At 41.9% G+C, this 20,452-nt stretch overlaps 1 protein-coding gene across 1 annotated transcript in view; it reads right to left on the reverse strand.

The window, feature by feature from the left end:
* Window positions 1-20,136, reverse strand: part of LOC307017754 (ryanodine receptor 1-like) — a 54,987-nt gene extending 34,851 nt beyond the window's left edge. Inside the window, 45 exon segments of the mRNA XM_079647522.1 lie at window positions 77-212; window positions 289-383; window positions 466-598; window positions 744-858; window positions 960-1,233; window positions 1,481-1,624; window positions 1,743-1,854; window positions 2,249-2,449; window positions 2,868-3,428; window positions 4,004-4,442; window positions 4,674-4,900; window positions 5,027-5,113; window positions 5,207-5,369; window positions 6,657-6,817; window positions 7,059-7,188; window positions 7,302-7,660; window positions 7,761-7,969; window positions 8,069-8,243; window positions 8,328-8,527; window positions 8,626-8,773; window positions 8,907-9,066; window positions 9,192-9,275; window positions 9,359-9,462; window positions 9,550-9,654; window positions 9,902-10,118; window positions 10,214-10,406; window positions 10,527-10,768; window positions 10,873-11,006; window positions 11,140-11,258; window positions 11,631-11,726; window positions 11,835-11,970; window positions 12,375-12,561; window positions 12,661-12,782; window positions 12,923-13,087; window positions 13,179-13,335; window positions 13,425-13,499; window positions 13,939-14,035; window positions 14,122-14,221; window positions 14,308-14,420; window positions 14,503-14,581; window positions 14,669-14,743; window positions 15,095-15,115; window positions 15,625-15,723; window positions 15,808-15,927; window positions 19,674-20,136. Coding sequence (XP_079503648.1) covers window positions 77-212; window positions 289-383; window positions 466-598; window positions 744-858; window positions 960-1,233; window positions 1,481-1,624; window positions 1,743-1,854; window positions 2,249-2,449; window positions 2,868-3,428; window positions 4,004-4,442; window positions 4,674-4,900; window positions 5,027-5,113; window positions 5,207-5,369; window positions 6,657-6,817; window positions 7,059-7,188; window positions 7,302-7,660; window positions 7,761-7,969; window positions 8,069-8,243; window positions 8,328-8,527; window positions 8,626-8,773; window positions 8,907-9,066; window positions 9,192-9,275; window positions 9,359-9,462; window positions 9,550-9,654; window positions 9,902-10,118; window positions 10,214-10,406; window positions 10,527-10,768; window positions 10,873-11,006; window positions 11,140-11,258; window positions 11,631-11,726; window positions 11,835-11,970; window positions 12,375-12,561; window positions 12,661-12,782; window positions 12,923-13,087; window positions 13,179-13,335; window positions 13,425-13,499; window positions 13,939-14,035; window positions 14,122-14,221; window positions 14,308-14,420; window positions 14,503-14,581; window positions 14,669-14,743; window positions 15,095-15,115; window positions 15,625-15,723; window positions 15,808-15,927; window positions 19,674-19,721 — 7,117 coding nt within the window. The 5' untranslated portion in view covers window positions 19,722-20,136.
* Window positions 20,137-20,452: the final 316 nt, after the last annotated feature.

Raw genomic sequence — 20,452 nt, forward strand, 5'->3', positions numbered from 1 at the left:
AATATGTATTTATTTGAAATCAGGGCAATAGAAATTGGAATATTGCATCATTTAGCCATTTAAAAAAATATCCGACCGTTGACAAAAACAGCAAAACGAAGAAAGTCGAGGTATTTCTCTCCACCACAAGGGTTCCAGCCAATGTCAGGGTAGCCTTTAGACAGCAGCATTGGACAGCTCTGAAGTCCACATCCTGCTAAATATTTCACCACCTGGAAATATAACAGTGTATTTAAGCATTGACGAAGTTTGAACAATGCTTGTTTGGTACGTGTTGACGGTTTTTACCATTTCTAGGTCTTGCTCCTGGAGAGCCAATGCTAGCTCGTTGTTGTCGATACAAGAGGCTGCAGCCACGTCCAAGGGGGTGGAGCCTCGCATTCCTAAAGAACAGCAGAAAATGTCCAGCTTAATGACAGCTCACACTTCAAGAGCATCAATAATAAAGCCGATAAAGACAATCACCAAGGCCGATGCCACTGTTCTGTAGAAGGTAGCTGAGGTGGTCGAACATAGAGCGCTGATTTTGACGACTGATGCGACAGAAGTAGCAGAGAAAGCGGCAGCAGTTCGTCACCACTCGAGGGAATCTGATCTCCTGTTGGAGGAAGAATGTTATACATGTAAGGTTGAGTAGCGTAACATCTATCCATCTCATTGTATCACTTTGTGGGAATACTAAGCAAAGGGTTTCTGTGTATTGAGGATATTTAAAACGAAGTTAAGCAGATGAAAAAACATACCTTGGAGTCCCCGCCGCCAAGGACATTAACCATGACCTCCATGACAGTCTCATGCATGCCCAGAGCTCGCATCAAGTTGGGGTGTTGATAGAAAACTTTGTTACTCATGATGTTTCTAAGGAGGACAAACATTAAGTTCAGTTTCTGTCACATGTAGTTATCTAGGAATTCACTTTAAGGCAAGATATTCAGAAATAATTAAAATGTTATAATGACCCGATGCTTTGAATCATTAGCCTCTCCTCTTCAGGACCCATCTGGACAATAAGCAGTGAGCGGATCTGGCCCAAGCACTCTAGCAGGTCCATGGTGTCGTGAATTGACACGCCGTTGATGGTGTAGGCTTTGGGAAGGGCACGCATGAGCTCACCCAGCCCATCATACTGTCTGTGGAGAAGGCTAAACATCATGCGCACGAGCTCTGGGTTCTGGATGAAAGACTCCTGGGCCCAATGGATCATTGTATGAGAAATCAGCTCCTGCAATGTGCCTGGGATACAAAGAACATAGAGTTAAGCAATCATACTGAAGACACCATATTAAAAGTGACTGTGGAAACGTAAGGCAAGGCAAGGCACGTTTATTTATATAGCACCTTTCAACACAAGGCAATTCAAAGTGCTTTAGAAAGAAAGTGTCACTTTACAAAAGGAATATTTCTAATATCTCCAGAGAAACCGTGACACGATGCAGTCTTATTCCAGATGTATGTGACATGTAGAAGAAGAGAGACTCACTTGGTTTTTTATCTTCCTGCGGCTCAGGCTCCACCTCCACCTTCTTCTCACGGACTTTTTTCACCTTTGCCAACAAACGGACCAGTCGGCCACGGACCGAATTATCCACCTCTTCCTCCTCTTCTTGTTCTTCAATATGAACACCTGCGAGGGTAAGTTTTAAATCAGATAGTGTAACTTCCATTCCAACGCTCCATCTGCAGTGTTTACCTAAGATGCAGATGTTGGTAGACTTGATTATACTGTATGGATAAACACTGACCACAGTGAGCCAGCAGGAAATTGTGGAAAATCAGCAGAGCATCGCGGACTTCATCAGGAACGGGGCACTGATCGCCCTCAGAACAGTTCTTAAAGTTCATGAGCATATTGACCTAGACACACAGCAAAAAAACAATTCCATTGTTATGATACTTTTCTCAAAAGATTTGCTCTTTGGAGAATTTCTCAGGTAAGTTCTCTTCCAGCGAGGACATTTTTAAACCAGCTGCACTGAAAAGTTATCAGTTTGACATAATTTCATCCGCATTTGCCAGGTTTTCTAACATAATGAAATAAAATACATCAAAGACCAGAGAATGTACGGTAAGTCAGAAAGCAAAGGTAGATTCCAAGTTAATTTACTAACTGTGTTATAAGGATGGAGATTTTCCTTAACTGAACAAATCCTAATAAAATGAAATGAAGTGTGTGTGTGTGTGTGTGTGTGTGTGTGTGTGTGTGTGTGTGCGTGTGTGTGTGTGTGTGCGTGTGTGTGTGTGTGTTTACCTGCTCCTGTGGCGGGGAGCGGAACTCCCGGGTCTTGCGGGCGGTCTCGGCCGCGCTCATGGTGAAGGCCAGCATCAGCTCGTTGTAGCGGTGCCTCTGGTTGGACTGTATCTGGCTGACAAACTGGTCTGAGAACGCAGTGATGGCCTCCACTCTGTGACGTAGCTCGCAGTCACAGAAATACTGCAGCAGAGTACACATCTGAAGGAAATAAATGAACACGTGGGTTTGCTATCCTGGCTCCAAAATGGTGGAATGAGCTCCCCATTGAAATCAGGACAGCAGAAAGCTTACACATCTTCCGGCGCAGACTGAAAACTCATCTCTTTAGACTCCACTTCGAGCGATAGAATTACTAACAAAGCACTTATATACTAATAAAGGGCTGGCTTATCTAAAGCCAGTTGAGCAGCACTTGAAATGTTTTGGCTCTATGAAACCTGATGTACTTATATGATTCTGGTTTCTTCAAGTTTGTATCTTCCTGGTCGAATGCACTTATTGTGAGTGGCTTTGGATAAAAGCGTCAGCTAAATGTAATGTAATAATATAAAAAAGGTGAATCAGTTACACAGTATCTGGGAGGAACCAAGTTTTTGTATCTTTTAAAAAGTCCTACCTGCAACTTGACAGACTCTGGTAGCTTCATCTGAAAGAGTCCCTGCTCCAGCTGTTCTTCTTTGTTCTCCTCTTTGATTTCTTTCTCTGTTTCCTCAGCGCCTTTCTCACCATTTACTGGCGCAGTCTCCACTTGCATTTCTCCGTGTGGCACGACAGCTTTCTCTAATTCTTCCTCCATTTCTTCCTCCTCTTCACCCAAGCCATCATCTTCATATTCCTCTTCTTCTTCTTCTTCTTCCTCTTCACCCATGGCTTCATGCTCCTCTTTCTTTACCGCTCCTACTTCTGGGGGTGCTTTTTGTTCCTTTTCTTCCTTCGATTTGTCAATCTCCTCAGCAGGCTCCTCTGCTTTCTTACCGCTGAACACTACGGGCTCAAGCATCTTCAGGATGTGTGTGACATCTTCATCGTCAAACACACCCATGATGAGGAGGGTACTGATGAGCTTCAGGATTGGAACAAAATGAAACTCAACACTACCGCCCACAGGATCTCTCATGGCTTGACCTCCATCTTGCACGGCCTCAGTCAGCATTTGTAAGGCTTTGGTCTTTAGCATCTGGAAATATAAGCAAACTTGTCAATACTGCTGGCCAGGTTTACATCAAAGAATGCTTGATATCATCCACAATCGTTAAGCAATTATCAAGGGAACCAGTAAGGGAGGCCATTTTTTCAGTCGGACAACATTGCAGGAGACAGAGGTTACAAAAAGATTACATTATGAAAAAAATGCAGTACTGTAGATACAAATGCAAGTACTGCATCAACAGTGTCTTTAGGAGCCCTATTGTGCTCATTTTCAGGTCATATTTGTATTTTGGGCCACTCCTGTGACATGTTTGGCTCTGCTGTGATGTCCCGCCCCTTAGCCAATCACGTACAATGTGTTGGAGCGATAGTCAATACAGTAGAAGCACAAGTGTTATATGTCACTACATGTATGTTATGGAAATAAACAAAGGAATCCAATGGAGGCTTTTCAGGCTGTGTGGGAGAGAAACTCCCTCTGGACCGAACTCTAAGATTTTAGCCTTTGTAGACCTTACATTGTCATAAACCTATATTACACACTACAGGAAAGGGAAAACCCCCAAAAGGGCCCCTTTAAGTGCTGAATGTGTTGAAACTCACCTGTAAGGGGATGCTTGGGCTCAGTGTGTATATGTTTTGATCCGTTCCAACAAACCCGACAGAAGAAAAATGCAGTTTTGGGCGCAGACATGTCGTGAGTCCGACCCCAGGTAAAGCGTCAGACTTGTCCGAGTACAGTGTGATACTGCGTGTTTGGTCTGTCATGGGAACGATGAACTCCTTGTTGGTTCCCAGCCGGTTCCTCTTGGCAGACTCCAGGTGCATGCTGATGAGCAGGTCGTAGAAGCCGCTCCTCATCGGTCCGGGCAGGTAGGTGTTCTCGATGGCGTAGAAGAGCTGGGACTCGTCCACGTGGCTGCACAGAGCGTGAGCCACACGGTTGTTTCCCAAAGCACACACCAAGCCGTACAGCTTCAGAGTGTGATAGTGGAACTTCAGCAGGTCCATACGTTCAGAAAGCTCCAGGATATCGATACACCTAGAGGAATTTAAGAGGTTCATTTTGCTGACATTAGCTTTTACCACTCCTTACAATAAATGCATAGTCATAGTTTAACATGTGGTTACTGTATGTTTGATAAATGTGTTCTGCTCTATTGCTGCTGTCTTGGCAAGGGCTCCCTTTGAAAAAATATATATTTTAGCTGGGTCAATTAGTCAAAAAAAGGTTAACCCAAAGATTTTTTTTAAAGAGGGACACAATTCTGACCTGTTCTCCTCTGGGATGTGTAGGGCCATCATGGTGAGGGGCTCCTGACACTGCACCACCCAGCCCAGTCTCTCACTAAGACGCCCTGTCTCTGGAGCCAGGAAGTTGTTGGGCATGCGGCTCCAGATGACGGGGGTCAACATCTGGACGTCCAATCGAGGAGGGCACTGGGGGACGGGGTTCTTGCGTTCACTACGGAACATGGCGGCTGAGATCGGCATGATGTTCTAGCAAGATAAGAAAAGGGAGACAAATGATGTATTAGAGAAGAAGACAGATACATAACGGATGTAACTGTAGCCTTGATCTTGCAGATTGGCGCTGGCTGAGTGGAGTGAGTCCTTGTGACTGACCTTGAGCTTGCCTAGTTCGAACTGAATCATATTCTGACTGGAAGGAAGAACAAAGACAGCCGGGAACAGTTTTGTGTGTGGCTCCACCTGCAAGAAAGGAACATAACATGGTTGCATTACATTATGAAGTTAAGACTTTATAAAGGCTCTGTTTTAATACTTTGTTGAAGCTTTTCTGACCTGGTAAAAAGTGTTGATCTCTTTTCCATTGGCAGTGAAAGTCATGAGTCCTGTGTCCAAATCAACCAGACAGCCAATCATAAAATCCTCTTGACTGACTCGGGTTTGCTGGGAGCTGCTGAACTCCCCTCCCCACACCATGTAGCAGTTACTGCGTTTTATACTGAGGAAGACACAAAATACAATCATGCATTTTGTCATTTTAAAAAGGTGCATAGTGTATTCCCTGCTCACACACTCCAAAAGCGCATCATTTCCCCTCTACTTCTTGGTCCAAACAAATGATATTAAAGTTATCAAGACTGAAGGGAGGGTGCAATATTCGAGCAAACTGCAGAAATTCGGAGACAATGCTTTCTTATAATCTACACGCAGTGCGTTAGCCATCTGGTAAAAAACTATTTTTTTGGTAAAGTTAGTTGAGTTTTTCTGTTTTAAACTGAAATTCTGGCCACCTTTAAAGATTCCATGACATGGCCATTTCTACTGATCATAATTCCATTGTTGAGGTATACTAGAATAGATTTACATTACGCAACTCACATTGGTTTCTCATACAGCATCTCTGTATAATATGTGTATTCACTCTGTTCTAAACGGCTTGTTGGAGCTCCTGCACCCCCCCCCCCCCCCCTCGAGTCCACCACCGTTACAGCGGAACATCAGTGATTATGTGTTACAATGGCGTTTGTTAGCAACCAGAAAATGACACCAGTAATGAGAAGCAGATGAGAATGCTGCGTGGGGTCTGGGTGCTGTGTTGGCGGGACGTTGCGAGGCTCGCTGCTGCGAGGAGCGGACAGTGTGAGCTGGCTTACTGATGTGGTTTCCTAGTTGCTGCTTGGTCGGCGAGACAGCGAGACACAGCGAAACCCAGCCCGAAACCAGCCCGAGCACGCACACACACACACACACACACACACACACACACACACACACACACACACACACACACACACACACACACACACACACACACACACACACACACACACACACACACACACACACACACACACACACACACACACACACACACACACACACACACACACACACACAGCCTGGCCTCGCCGCGTCCCGCTGTCTCAGGCTGAGAAATCCGCGGAGCTGCAGCTGAGGAAAGATGGACCACTCCGCGGACTCAACGTAACCGTTCCGCGTACGTAACGTAACGGCTCCGCGGATTGTTCCATTTGGGTATGGTTACGTCACCATACCCAGGAAGAAAAAAATGGAAAATGAAAAATCTCCAATGAGGCGTTCTGGGGCAGCACAGACAGCTCTTTTCTGTGTTAGAGTTTTACTCGCTACAGGGTGTACTTTGAGGGTTTGTGACTACATGCAGAACAAGCTACATAACACACAAGGGGGTGGGTAATAACTGGAAAAGCATGACATGGGACCTTTAAATACAAATAAAAACACTGACTAGAAAAAGGTTTCATACCTGTCATGAATGTTTCCTTTATCGTCGCCCACAGTGACCGTCACATTTCTCACATGGCTGATGTCAAAATGTTGGTCGTACTGGTGATAGTCTGGCGTGATCCAGCCCACCCACACTCCACTGGGCTCCTGCCCCGCAAACACTCGCACAGAATAATAGTACTAGTAAAGGGAAGAAAGAGGTGGGTGGGAAATACACACAAGTACAGTTTCAGGTCAAGATGGCGTAATAACAGTACAGCCAGAAGTTTATTAGACAAAATACTGCAATGAAGGCAACATTGTTTATTTCTTTTGTTGATTATTCTACCTATAGATGACAGTACAAGCAGAACGAGCAGAACGTGAATGGATGTTATATTTGTGAATATGATAATCATTTAAATGTAAGCTCTTGACATACTGTAGTGGTGTTGAGGATGATGTCGACGTCATCCCTGTCATCTGGCACCACATCTTCCATTAAGCGAGGCATTGCAGGAACAATAGGTGGAGGATTGATCAATGCAGCCTTCTTAGCCTTGAATAGGAATCTGTAAATAACAGCAGCAATCACTCGCTATGTGTACAAAATAAACTAAGTACACCAGCCTTCTCCCCCATACATGTACCCTTCTCAAGTCACTCTACATTGATTTGTACAAACCCTTTCTTCTTGCTTTTCTCCGTTGAGGAATCCTTCTCATTTTCTCCATTTTTGATGGCAGGGGTCTCTTTCGGCACGGACGATTCTTTCTTCTCCTCTTCCTGCTCTTTGCGAGAAGCTGACTTCTTGAGTATTTCAAAGTCAGAGTCTGGGTCCACCTCTAACACATCGTCCTCAGGTATGGTAAGTGCACGTGTAAGAAGTGTGGTTCCCGCTGGGACTTTAAAAGTCTCATGAAAATCAACTGGCATGCTGAGTCTGAAGAAAAGCAGATCTGTGTTTGCGTTCTGAGACCCGTGTGTCTTGTGGGTCACTTTGATACAAGGGGCAGATTCCACAGTCCCATCAACACGCGACACCTAGAGCATAAATGAAAGGGAGGTAGGCTGTGATAGGCTTGTTCATAATGATAACAAACAATTCATGTATTCAAACATTACAAGAAGTAAGGCACAGTACCTCTATGTGAGGGTGATCAGTAGGTGCATTGATGTACTGGGGAAGGCTTTTGCTGAACCACATAGTAATGTCTCTTTTCATGTTGATAGCAAAGGGTTCGAATCCCTCCTGCAGCCCACAGATCGTAAAAAAACGAAGACTGCTGACGTTCTGACCCAAGTTGATCCGGCCGACCTGGGACAGGCCCAGACTGCACACAGGTATGAAGCCTAGGGATGATTGAAACATAAATGATCGTTAGCATCAGAAATACACAGGGGCTAATATCCATAGTCGCTACCTGAGATGATCTGTTCTGTGTTACTCACCCTCTCCTATCTCTATATCCTTAAAGGCCATCTCGGAGCCTGAGTCACTGATCAACATTTCTCCGTTGAGTGTGAACATGATGTTCATCTCTGTGAGGTCGATCATACAGCCCACCACATCACCAGATAGCCACTGACGACCAAATGGCTCGTTTCCCACATGCCAACGTTGGGCCTGAATTTGAAACATGTACGTTTAGTACAACAGGGGCTTTTGAATGTTTTACAATGATGTAACTACTGTAGGTCTTGTTCCCACCTTGAAGCCATTGAAGACATACGCAAACTCATCTGCACCGAGTTCAGTGTCTGCACGAACATTAGGCCTGGCCCAGCCCACTCGCATCTCCCCGACTGTCACCGCCTCAAACTCAAAGTACCACTTCCCCTGAGTGACAGCATAAGACTTCTCTGCTCTGAACACTCTGACCTTATCGCCAGACTCTGGTCCATGCCCGCCTGCATTAACACAAACAAAGGAACAAACACTTAGAAGAGCATGTAGTAATGATAATGATACTAGGACAGATACATTTTAGACAGCAGGGCAAACGTACTGCTCTCCTGATCAGGTGGCTCTATGTTGTAGCCATATCCGATGAGAGTGCGAACAGCTGCAGAAACTGTGTCTCTGTTGGTCTTTTTAGTCTTTTCATCCAATAGGTTGTAAGGAACCAGGCGGGGATTACGCTTGTTCATTATATCCTGTACAAAAAAACAAGATCAAACATGTAACAAGGGCAATAAAGATTTGTGCAAATTAACTTTGTACAATATGTAACCAGCATATTATCTACAAATACTTATAGGGACGTCTCTATAAAAAGAATGGCTGTACCTGAACGATACTGTATGTCCAACCCTGGCGAACCCGGTCTCTTGCCCACACATTGTGTCCATTTTCTGCCAGTCTCTCCACCAGAGTGTTCTGATTAGGCGTTAGCTTGACATAGGTGAGATCCAGAGGCGCTGGCTTGTATCCACTGCTCTGCATGTAACTAACAAACAATGCTTTGTGATCAGAATGTGTCCTAGAGAGCCTTTACAGGGCCATTAACAGTACATCATAGAAGAGAACCAATGCTAGAAGGGCATCACAATAAACAAATGCCTTGCAGCTCACGTTTTGGGGAGCTTGTTCCTTTTCAGATTCTCTTCGGCTTTCTCGTCTCCCATTCCTACATGACAGCCCAGTGCCAGCAGAGTCCTATGAAATGAATCACACTGAGAGTTAGAAATACGAAGAAACCAAAGCAGATGCTGTTAAATAAGCCAATGTCAGTGACTTACTTGAGTGTCTCTCCTGACATTGCTAAATTGTAGTTCTTCTCTGGTTCAGGCAGACTCTGGAAATCTACCAGGCAGGGGTGGAGCTTCTTGTTGTCATCGCGAAACTTGACATTGGTTTTAAAAAGGAGAGTTAAACAATGTTTTTATGGGGAACTTTTAGTATACTGGGAAGGAAAAGAGAAGGAACTCACTGCCCCGTAGGTCCACCCCTGTTCAATGCGAGTAACAGCCCATAACTCGTGGCTGTTTTCTGCAAGCTTCTCTCGAATGCGCTCCAAATGGGGAGGAAGTACAATCTGAAAGAATAGTACAATCAGTACAGTGCAAATGATATTAACTATAACTAATGGTGTGGATGTATCGTGATTTTAAGGGTGTCCATCTGGCCGGGGACAACAGCTGGAATTTAGCAATGTTGGCTAAAGCTGCCCCGTTTACTGTTTTTTGTGACAGTTGATCAATGGGGACTGTCCACAACACTATAAACAAATACTAAACAGTGCAAATGATGATGAGAACTAAATAGTATGGTATAAATTGTACCTGTATAGTGTCCACAGGGCCAGGAGTAAAGGCTGTATGTGAGAGAGACTGAGTCGGTCCCAACAGGTTACGGACGCCATCAAAATCGTGCTTGTACTCCTTGATGGGCTCAATGCGCAGACGGTCCCTCGGCAGGACTGCTTCATAGCACGGAGCGTAGCCTGGAGGTGGGAGGAACTTGAAATCCCCATGACGCCCTCCGAGAAGAAATCGCAACCTTGAAATTAGAGCGGGAAAATTGAAATTAGTCTCATAAAGTAAAATCTATAATGCACTTATTAAAGGAAAAATAATCTTAATACAATGCCCTACTTAACGCCTGCAGAGAAGCTCACAACGGGGAAGAACAGGCCGTCCAGGTTGAAGTTCTCAAACATGCCCTGTACAGGATACCCATTGATGCGGAAGGAGATACTGGGCACGCTCAGATCCAAACAGCAGCTGACCACGTCTTCTGCGGCCAGGAGGTGCTCATTGGGCGTGGCAACGTGACGCGGAACACGTCCTGTGTACACAGAGGGTAATTAATTAGCACATATTTATTAACAACATGTTTTCGTTCTTGGAAATAAACTGTTCACTTTCTGCAAAACACTACTTTTAATTTATGCCATGTTTACTTTACCTGACCAGAGGTTTAGCCCGTCGAAACCGTAGGAGTACAGGTCATCTCCGACACCGTTGCCCCCCCAGCCTTCGCCCCCACCAGGGTAAGGACTGTAGCCCTCCGTTAGAGCCCAGCCCACCCGCAGGTGGTATGGCTGAGCTGTAAGGAACGGCTCCACATGGTCCACCATCACCTCAAAATACCACTTCTTGTACTGAGTGGATCCTTCACAAGTCCCAAGGAAAATGTTGGGTCTCATGCTGAAGGAGGGGGGGACAAAACAATCAGTGCAAAGGTTTTGATGATTGGCTGTAGCGTGGAATGAAGAGCAGGATCTGAAGTGTGCTTGAGCTAATGAACCCACCTCGTCACATAGTTGATAATGTTGGTTTGTAGCAGGAAGTCACGACCAGGAAGCAGATTCTCTGTGATGAGGTTCTGATTCGACCTCACAGCGACCCCGTTACACACACACAGAGAGCAGAGCACATCCAAGACCTGGCAGAAAAGGGAGATTGTTTTCAATAAACGAAAATCATTCTGGTGCTGCTTGGTAGCTTCATATTTCAGTGTCTTATCTGAACTGCAATAGATCAGGTTTTCTCAGCAAACAGTGTTTAATGTTCCTGACCTTGTGATTGCGTCCGTGCTTATCCAGCAGAGAGATGATTGATTTGATGTGATTTTCCTGGATAATATTCAGCACCTCTGGACTCTCAATCAGAACGCAATACAACACCTCCAGGATTCCTGTCATAAAATGGGACAAATATGTAAACAAACCCTCGTAGTCATGTTTATTTGATATAGTGAAAAAGCTATATACGATTATGTACGTCTTCAAACAGGACACATCAAGCTTAGAACAAAGAAATGACAACTGTATTCATAAAGAATTGCAAGTTTCAAATACTGTAGGTCGTTTTTGTTGCAAGAATAATATTTTAACTTCTGATTACATTTCAAGGTGTTCCTTTTATATTGACACCATCTGTAAATTCAAATGACAGGGCAATACACATGGTTTTCATTTATTTCATTCTTTATCTAATCATTCAAATACGGTTAAGGAATGTACAAATGAGAGAAAAAAAACGTTCACGTTTAAATGTTTCTTAATACCTGAAGATGCCTCCAAACGATCCAGTTTACTGACCAGCCAGTCGAGGTTATCACAGAACAGGGCACAGTTGGCACGATTTCCTCGGATCAAAGAAGCTAGACAAAAGAAGAGGATCAAAAAATGATTGTTATTAAATCTCATTAACAGATAAGGAAGCTGGTCAGATATTGGGATGCATTGAACAAATCACCAGATGGGCTTACCTAGTAATTCATAAAGTAAATTCACAATCTCCTTCCACGACTCTGCGGCTTCTTCCCCAGCGTACTCTGAGAAGTGGGCTGCGGTGTTGTAGACGTTGAGACGATCAACACACTCCAGGACCAGGGTGATCATTCCCTGTTTCAAAAATAAAGAAAAACATGAAGAGAACTCAAATACAAATATTAAACGATCTTGCACTATGTACATTCCCTAAGATATTGAAGTGACTGTTATTTTGTATATATTGATTGTTGTGTTTTATCTTAATGTGTACATATGTGCAAATGTGTCTGTTGATAGTATATATAGAGGATATACATATTTATACATATTTGTATACATATTTGCATATTTGTATTTTGAATTCGGGATTGTTGGAAACGTTATTTTGATTTCTCTGTCTGTACAAACACACAGAAAATCTGATATTAAAGTTGACTTTGACTAAATATAACTAAATCAACCAAACTTAATTTACACCCAAACTTGCCACTTTTATACATTTTAATTCATATGTATTCCTCAGTGTATGGACTAACCTCCTCCTGGAAGAGGTTCTGTCTGTTCTTGAGGGAACGCAGCTTGAACTGTTTGTCCTCATGCTCCAGCTCCTCCTCGGGGGGGCGGAAGTAGAAAATGAGGTCCTGCAGGGAGAGCACCACCGTGTCCATAGGAAGAGATCCGGAGCTGGAAGACTTGTTTTTCCCACTCAGAGCATCTAGACCTCTGGAGATACGGAAAGAGAACATTGGAATACCACAATGAATATGCTGTAACTCGAAAAAATGGCTTTTAAAGCAAGATTTAAATAAAACTGAGTGTTACTTGATGAACTGGTTGAAGAGGCCCGTAGTGCTGAAAATCATTCTGGCAGCTTGGTACTCTTCTATCTGAGATCGAGCCACTGTGAGAGCATCATCCATGTGACCTTCTTTATGGAGTATGGCCTGAGAATTGAACACAGTTGCTATTAAAACACAAGTTCGACAGGAGGAATATATCCTCAATTAGCTGAGTGCATCGCTGGTTGCCTTTTGTGTCATTTCTGTTGGTGAGAGAATTATCTTGTCGTATAATTCTGCTTTACCTTTCTCTTTAGAGGACCCAGACGGGCAGATTTGGCGTCGACAGCAGCATATGTGAGCCAGAGGCCAGTTGAGGCATGCTGCACGAAGCACATGGACTCTCCATACTTTATCTCAGGCGTGCCCATGCCTTCCACATCTCGCTTCTTGATCGCTTCGATTTTTTCCTGTAATTAAAATAAAAAATATGTTTGATTCATCAAGGCAGGGAAGACAGTTTTGAGATTTCTGAGGCCAGTGACTTTGCATGACAATCACCTTTGAAATTCTGAAGCAGAAGGCTGACAACTTAGAATTAGCTTTTTCCGGGTCCACCAACAGCAGTCCTTTCTCTTCATCCAGACAAAGATATCTTCCTGTTGTTATGTGACGTATCCGGAAAAACTGGCCCCATTTAATGTGACCTCCGCTCCAACTACCAACAGAAAAATAAATACATTTAATGTCAATACAAGTGAATGATTGTAATACACATATAAAAATGCACTGTATTAAGATACTCACGCGATACGAAGTGGCTCAAGTCTCCATAAGGAACGAGCATGGCTGCATACAGCCCCTCCTTCATAATAAGCAGCTCTGAAATTGATGACATACAACGGGTATTAGTTCATTTAAGGTTTAAAAACTCCTCCAGACACCTGAAACTGTCTTCAGAGTGGTAGCACATTAAAAATAAACACAACAGAAAATGCAGTTTGCAAGCACAAACCAATATGGGAACTCCTTGCTGTTGAGAAACATTCTAAATAAATGTTGCCAAAAAAATCTGGCTTTCTTAATAACGGAAAACATTGCCATATGGCTGTTCGACATCCAAACTAGGGTCAAAGAGACAGTCAAGACAGTTCGTAGGACTTTAACACCAAATACACAACTTTTTCATAATGTAGAGACAGTGCTGACACACGTATGGTAAAATGAAAATGGCTGAGAACAACATTAAGAACAAACCAGAAACAAACACATTTGGGGCAGTAAATGATCACATTTTGGAGTAATGAAGTACACTGGTCACCTGCGTTGGTCGTCCCCTTGGTCAGCCCCTGGGATTGCCAAACACTCGTCCATGTGCCCATGGAACAGCCTGAGCACATACCCTCCAGTCAGAAAACCTAGAGGAAAGGAGTCATACAGGTTAGAAAGAGTGGATCGTGTTCTGGAAAAATTATCATTTTCTTTTAACAAAAAAAGTACAGACCTTCAGCTAGCTCACATCCAGACATCACAGGAGTCATGGTCCACAGCGTTTGCATGAAAGAGGCATCTACCATCAAGTCACCACTGGCGTAGGACAGATGCTGAAAAAAGGGCAGGAGTTCATATCGGTAGGATTTATTGAGAGCATGCTGTTAGTTACAGTGCAGGTAAATAAAATCATGGTTACCAGGTATCGCTCTGAGGAAACACTGACAAGAATGAGGTCATCTCCCACCCTGACCTTCTCTCCTTCAGACCTCTGCTTGGAGGCTGGATGGATAGTCCACCAGCAGGCCTCCCCTGTGACAGACAAAAAGATTTAGAACACTGAAATATAAAAACACTGTGTTCGTGGGAGGCAACGGACGGTAAGTCTAGAAACCTGTGGAGTCTTCCTGCAGGCCAACATCAAAAGCCAACTTGTCTGTCAGTGAGCGGGAAGTAGTCAAACAGCACAGGTACTGCAAGATAAACAGAGAGAGAAAAACTTAAGAGGAGGACTCAAAACGAGCAGCAGTAGTTACAGACTCGATTGTAAATGTGCTTACCATGCTGGAGTGAGTGTGCTTCAGGAGGATGGCATGTCCGTACAGGAGGGTGCGGTGACCCCCACCTTGTGAAGACTGGGAAAAGAAGGAAATAGATTCAGAGACAGAAAGAGGTTATTGTATTAAAAGTTAGCCCGTTGACACAACTTTGCCTTGTTAATATCAAAATGACCATAGGGTTTACAGAGCCAGTAGCAAAGAATACAAAAATACAGCCATATCTTACAATTGTAAAAACCAAGCGAAGTACAACTTACTGGAAATATACTAAATCATCTGAGAACAGCTGAGGCAAATGGGTGGAACAACAGCTACATTGCATGATAACACTGTATATATAACTTTAGCACTAATGGGGTTGTGAAAGGTAGCTGTAACACATTTATGACATGAACGTTCAGTGACAGACAGCAAAGGAGAACTTACCCATTTGTCCAAATCCACAGCCTAACGTTGGCAGGTGGGAGAGTGAAGCAGCATGTGTTGGCAAATCAAAAAAGAAAGAAGGTAAGTTTCCGATTTTGAATGAACAATAAATGTCATTTGTTTATTATATCATGGGTACATCCAACGGAAAGGGACATTTTTGACGGACCAATCATAATCGAGCAAAGCTATAGCTGTGTATTCATTGCAGGTAAATACTGAAAAAAACTGCTTAAAAAATGTTTTTTACAAATGTTTTACTTGTGCTCTGTCAGAAATAAAAAAAAAAAATCTATATTCTTAATAAAATGAAAAAAACCAATCTTCTTTATTTTAACATCAAGTGCCACATCCCTCATGTTTGAGCACAGTTAGGAGGTTTGGGGAAAAGGTGAGTGGATCAATGATAAATAAATATTAATTAGATTATACCGTTGATCATTAAATCAATCCATTGAACCTTATCGTTGTAACCAAACAGTTATAATTCAGCCCAAGTTGCCAATAGACTGTATACATAATGATCTTGCCTCATCCACTGAAGAGTTGGACAGCATCTCCTGCAACGCTCGCACAGACAGGGACTGCTCCAATATGAAGCAGCAGATAGCAAGGTCTGGAGGCACATTCTGAAACAGAGGAGAGCAGTTTAGATTAAGAAGATCAGACATTAAGAAATAACATTAAAGACAGAATGAACAGTGTTTCACTACCTGAGCGTTTGAGGTGGTCTCCAGGAAACACAGACGATTACTGAAGCCTTCACAAGACAGGCACAGCTTGATCTGTTCCTTCAGAATAGACGCAGTGCACTGAAGCACCACCTGATCATCCTACAACAACAGAGCAAGTCCACAGTTAACGAAGAGTTTTTTACAAGGGGATTCTTTACAGGAAAACATTGGGATTGAGCAAGAGATATGAAATGGGACCCAACAAAGGTCCCAAGTCAGAGCTGTCTCAGGTAAACCTATCATTTTGGATTTTAGATAACTGTCACGCAAAATAAACATTTAATTAAAAAAAAACGTTGAATTGTTGAACTGTGAAACTTATTGTAAGAATATTTGCTATACAAACTCTGATTGTGCATAATTTTATTTTAAAAAGGAGAACGGCATATCTCCTAATGCAACACAACTTTAGTTTTAAAGAAATACAATTTATCACATTATCAAGAATTTGACACAAGAGCATTACAAATATAGATATATATTAGAGCAAGACATTGCCTTGGGACAACGAGAGTTAACATATATGAAACATGGGAGATGTGATGTTATATGGCTCTTTCAGTCGTTAACATTACCCACAATGCAAATCGATTCAAGTGCCATTACACATTTATCAGGCTTTGTATGGCTCCCTCCCAAACTTATTTTTCACATAATTGGCGTTAAAGACTCCAGAACTTTTTAACGGACTTGGAGTTGTAAAATCTATAAAGATCCCCTTTAATGCATGCTGCAAATCTTATAATACATTATAGCTCTTACATTTCATGGGTTCTCATATTAAACTTGCCATTCATGACTGTGATTGGTCGAATCGTTGTGACGCAAATTGTACTATATTTGTGAGGGCTGACATTACAAGTGAAACTTATTTAGAGGTGTCAACGTGCCAACGAAGCAGTTAACAAAGGAACACAGACAGTGTCTGACTGTATCTTACAAGTGTCTGGTTTTGGTCAGCAAAACCTTACTGACGACAATATAAAGAAACAAACTTGGGAAAATACACAAAGTAAAATAAACTGCAGAAACAGCAGTTTTTCCTCACACACTGTTCACTTGTTTTGTCTTACTAATGGAGTCCTCTGTTCCTGTCAGCCAGCTCTAATCTCCCCGCCTCTCTTGCTCCAAAACACAAGCCACTCCCACTTTGATCTCTATTTCAGGCCGCTGCACCTGCTGTCCACACAACCCCTTCTGGAAAGCAACAGATATTTAGGATTTGACGGCCAGGGGGGAAAAAAGGCCCACATTGGAACGTTTGGATGCTTCAATTAGTCCGCTAGCTCAGGAAAGGAATATTTAAAATTCACCTCAGGTCAAACCTTTTCAAAAGATTAAACCTTTTTCGCCAAATGCTTCTGGTTATTTGAGCGCTTAATGAAGGTTTAATTACTAGTACTTTGTGCCTTATTGTAGTTTTTTGAAACACATATAAGAGAATTTGTATTGTGCCTAAATGAACCTTGCGTTGTTTGCAGAGTTGTTATGGACTGCTCAAATATCTGACAATTAACTGTCTATCGCACACATTATTGTGAAGTCAATAGTTTGTTAATAATGTACAACAGGCATTATACTGATTTAATAAATGCATCTGAAAATGTTGCTACTTTGAAGACTAATTCTGCAAAATATTAGAAACCCACAGACAAATTGACACATCTATCACAGCCTATTACCGAAGTAAATATCATGTTTCTTACAGGTTCGGTTCCTAAGTTACTGTGCGGACAGGAATGTGTGTACAGGCAGAAAGACTGACATACTCCCAGGCAGACAGACGGACTGACTGACAGATGGGCTGAGAGACAGATGCAACATGACAGCATGGGGCTGGCAGCTGTGTGTTCACATACAATTCTAACGTGTTATTTCTAAACGTTTTGGATTGCCAGAAGTTGTTGTTTGTCATTTAAAAAACGACCAGAGAAATCTACTAAAATGTCAGCATAGCATGTGATAACAACCCTTTCTTGCTCTACTTTAGTAGTTAAGCTCCTGCATGGACTGACGTTAGCAGGTGATGCAGTGGGTCGGGCTTCGAACCTGTTAATCCTCACACAGTAAATATAGAACTCTGGGTTGAGGGTGAATAGCTACAGACTGACAGTAACCTAATGACACATTGTTAACATATTTTACTTTAGTGCTATGTTACAAGCCATGAGACCATGCCAACTGCAAACATGATTTTGAGTTACGTTACTTCTGTTTGAATATGTAATAGTCATTTATTTAAAAGTGTCCAATTAAAAATATGATATAAAGTCAATGCAAACACAGGCTGTCGTCACACTTCAAGATACACAACTTATGATCAAGTGGCTACAAGGATCTGAGTTTCAAGTGATGGTTATAATGCAGATAGATAATGAGTACCTGGCTTACACTAACCGACGGGCTCGAGTTACCAGGCTCTAGAGAAACTCAAGTGACACTATGTGGGACATCGACAATAGCTGAGTATCAACGCTAACTTTACAAATAGAGCGTGTTACATTTGGAAGACTGCTTGCAAGGCCACAATGCCCTTCTGTAGACTTTGGCGCAGAGATCTAAACTGGAAGTCTGATAGCTGAGCGGTGAGTAATGCAGCAAAAATAAACACATTTAACCGTAGTGTCAAATCAATTAAGCGAAACATGTAAAACTTTGAGGTAACATTTCTAAATGAATAAATCCCTAAGCAAGATATTACTATCATAACATATATGTTAACTGCCTTGGAAAAAGAGCTAGCTATTTGTATTGTTTGTTTTTTTAAAACGGCAGAGATAAGGAAACTGCAACCATCTGTGCCGCACATTATTTTAGAACAACAAATTAAAATCGAACTCCATGATGTTTGGGCAAATTAATCCTTACGAAACCATAAATGAAACAACTTAGGTTTGATACAACACAATCCATCGTATGGCATTTTGTCTTTAAAAAAGTGAAGGAAATGTAGGCCTACTATAAATTATGAAGACTTGTCCAGATAACAATGAGTATTGATACAAATAAAAAAAATGGTCCAAAATACTTCAATGTATCCTATTTGTATCTCTAACAGCGGGGGGAAAAAGGAACATGTTTGTAATTTAGAATAACATCTATCCATTTGCCGAAACTTTAAAAAATTAAGTATATCTATATATATATAGAGAGAGATTTAGATATAGTTATATATTATTTGGATGTAGATCTTGAAACTACAAGCCAAGTTGACACATCCACAATCCCATAAAACATTGGCATGGTACATCTGAACCCAGCAGTTCAACTATTAAGAGTTATTGGTTTCAGCATTTGTCATCTGATAAGTTTGGAATCCTACAATTGTTCTTTAGGATTTGTTCAAATTCACCTATCTAGTCCTAACTGCCTCTTCATTACACAACCTGCTCAAATACATTTGAACTGAACTCTGTCTTTCATTTTAAACACTCAACCAGTTTCTTTAAAAAAAAAAAAATCATTATTGTCTTTTAAAGAAAATGTGGTGTTGTCTGTGTCTAACTGTCATAATACTTGAATTTGACTGCATCGAAATGCTTATACATTTTTTACACAGTGTCTTTGTATCAACTGTCACCTGTCACCAGAAGTATTCTTCTTTGAGACAAAACAGTAATATATCAAGAACCCAATGGGATAAAAATAGATGACAATGCTGACAAAACCAGCCACCTGTCCGTGGCAATCTGTGCCATCAGTCTATGTAAGGAAAGTCAACCAACACAGTAAATGCCTTTGCTCTATACAGTGAAGTGACAATTCACTACACAAAAGACTCATTATTTTACATTGTGGATAGGTTTAGTAATACTTTTTGACACAAAGCATATAGCATCACTTACTGTACGCAGGAACTGAATCTCTTCCTCTCCATCTGCACCTTCTGCCATTCTCCCAAGGCATTAAAAGCAAAACCTTGATGAAAAATGTTGTCTCTCAGCTTTTAACTCCTGGTGCCTGTTTGCCCACTACTTAAAGCAAGACAATGTTGCCAAATGTTTCTGAAGGGCAGTGGGTCTTGTTTCTCTCTGTGGCTGTGGCATAGGGCAGGGGGATTGACTGTTCATTCCTGTTCATCACAGCATCATAAAGAGGTGGAGCAAGCTGCTGCTGACAAAGCTGAATCAGCAATTCAAATGTTTCTGTCATGACCATTGTTTTTGCACTATGTTGTGTCATCTAAATTATTGCATTAAAAAAGTTATTAACCTGAAGTTAGAACTTTCATTATTATAATAACAACAATTGAAGTAAATATGCGTTTTTTGTGTTTGTTAAAAAGACAGTGTGAACATTTAACCTTAGTTTTCTCATGCTGTATCCATTATTACTAAGTATTGCAGTTGTTTATGCAATATACAATATACATTGCATTGACAAATAAATTAAAAGGATAATATTATGTTAGCGTATAGTTTATATGTAGGCCTACTGCCCTAAAAATTAAGCCGCTACAAGCCTTTTCATCATAAAATGAATGTGTATAATGCTATTTAAAAATATAACATGTTAAGGCTATGCTAATTAGCTAAGAGTAGCTTAACGCTAGCTCTTATTAACGTTACATTCTTGTTTACTTTACATCCCTGGGAATTACATCTCACCTATAGGATCAGCTGCC

This window comes from Notothenia rossii (assembly GCF_949606895.1).
Source record: "Notothenia rossii genome assembly, chromosome: 9".
Classification (NCBI taxonomy): domain Eukaryota; kingdom Metazoa; phylum Chordata; class Actinopteri; order Perciformes; family Nototheniidae; genus Notothenia; species Notothenia rossii.